The 1514-nt window shown below is 33.4% G+C and overlaps 1 protein-coding gene across 1 annotated transcript; it reads left to right on the forward strand.

The window, feature by feature from the left end:
* Positions 1–619: 619 nt before the first annotated feature.
* On the forward strand, positions 620–1083 carry Tsp_09011 (hypothetical protein). Its single transcript, XM_003382115.1, has 3 exons — positions 620–714; positions 747–828; positions 946–1083. The coding sequence occupies exons 1-3, from the start codon at positions 620–622 to the stop codon at positions 1081–1083; spliced, it is 315 nt and encodes a 104-aa protein (XP_003382163.1).
* The last annotated feature ends 431 nt before the right edge of the window (positions 1084–1514 follow it).

Below are 1514 nucleotides of genomic sequence, written 5' to 3' on the forward strand. Positions count from 1 at the left end.
GAATCCTTTATCTGATAACGCTGATAGAAGGAAATGGACAGTGTCAGAAATAAATGCCGTTCAAGATTTCTCACTCCACACAGCGGCAGATATGAAGATTTATGGCGCCGACTATATGTCTATAACTAGATAAACAACTAGACTAAAGATAGCTTGAAGCAAAGCAGATTTATCAGGCTTGACCAGCAGATACAATAATATCATGAATTATACGCAATATTGAACAAGAAGCAAATTCTGATATCAATCTTACGTAATTGAAAATGCTAGTTTGTTGTTTTTAGCGGTTTGTTGACAGAGACGGTCATTTGGAAAGAGTCATTCAAAAGTGAATGGACAACTGGCTTCCAACTTTCAGTAAAGTTGATTCCTAAAAAGTAAGAATGAAAAATTTTCACTTTACCACTTTTCTATTTCCTGTGCTTGATTTCGTTCTGATTTTTCTCATCTGCCGATTTGCATTTAGTTTTAAATAATCGAAATAATTATAATTTATTCCGTCAGGGCAGAGTTTACCAACTCAAACACACAAACGTTGAAGATAAACAGTGGACTTGCCGACGGATAAAATAATATTTTATAAATTATGCAATTTCTATTCATTCTATTCAAATTTTTCATGTGCACGCGGATCAATGCACACGAACTTAGATGTATATACACTGTGTTAGGATCTGCTCCTCATGCGGATGTATCCCAGACAATTTCAATCTTGTATAAAATGGAAAAAAAAATTTTAAACATAGCGCAGCGGAAGAAATGACGCAACGAACAGATGTCCACCACTGCCAGCAACTCGCCAACAGTTGGAAATTCCTCCACACTAGCGTATGACAACGACTGGCCGTCAATTTCTGTACTTTATTAATACTGATCATTTATATTTGTTCTTCTAGGGTTTTTAATTCAATGTTTTGCTTGTTAAAATTTGTCATCTCAGTTCAGTGTCCACATTCCGGCAAGATGTTTGAAAAATTGATAATCTTTATCAAAAATCTGGAATCTAGCGCCAGCAGTTTTAATTTATCCACAAATAGCGCACCAAAGCGATCATCAAAGAATGCGATGTCCACTGCCCCATGAAATGAAGAAGCTTCAACAGCTTTTCTGCTTGGTGTCATCTATTGCTTTTTTTCTGTTATGACGATAATACCTGCCGACGATGATAATTAGCCATGGTCATATATATTTTGGCAGAATATATGCAGTGCTAGAGAAAGATAACGTGAGATGAAAAATAATTTTGTTTGCTTTCACTTTTGTTTGTTCGGTAAAATTATTTCGAAATACAACAGATATTTTTTGATCTGGAATGTTCAACATTTGGTTATCATCGTAATACAACAATTGAAACTTGAATGTTTAGTCAACACAGTTGTCGGTTTCACTTTAGATATTGAAAAACAAATTTAATACAGTTTACACAAAATGTATAATCATAAATTTATATTTTAAACAAAAATCCCAATTTTAATTTTTATTTAAATGATGCATAAGAAAAAAAACATAACTCT

The sequence above is a fragment of the Trichinella spiralis genome (assembly GCF_000181795.1).
Source record: "Trichinella spiralis strain ISS 195 chromosome Unknown Scfld1, whole genome shotgun sequence".
NCBI lineage: Eukaryota > Metazoa > Nematoda > Enoplea > Trichinellida > Trichinellidae > Trichinella > Trichinella spiralis.

Excerpts from the sequence above, each read along its gene's own strand:
- Tsp_09011 (XM_003382115.1), top strand. The coding sequence starts at position 620 with ATGTGCACGCGGATCAATGCACACGAACTTAGATGTATATACACTGTG. Across the intron at positions 715-746 it reads TCCCAGACAATTTCAATCTT|CGCAGCGGAAGAAATGACGC; the intron begins GTATAAAATGGA and ends TTTTAAACATAG. Across the intron at positions 829-945 it reads GGAAATTCCTCCACACTAGC|TGTCCACATTCCGGCAAGAT; the intron begins GTATGACAACGA and ends ATCTCAGTTCAG.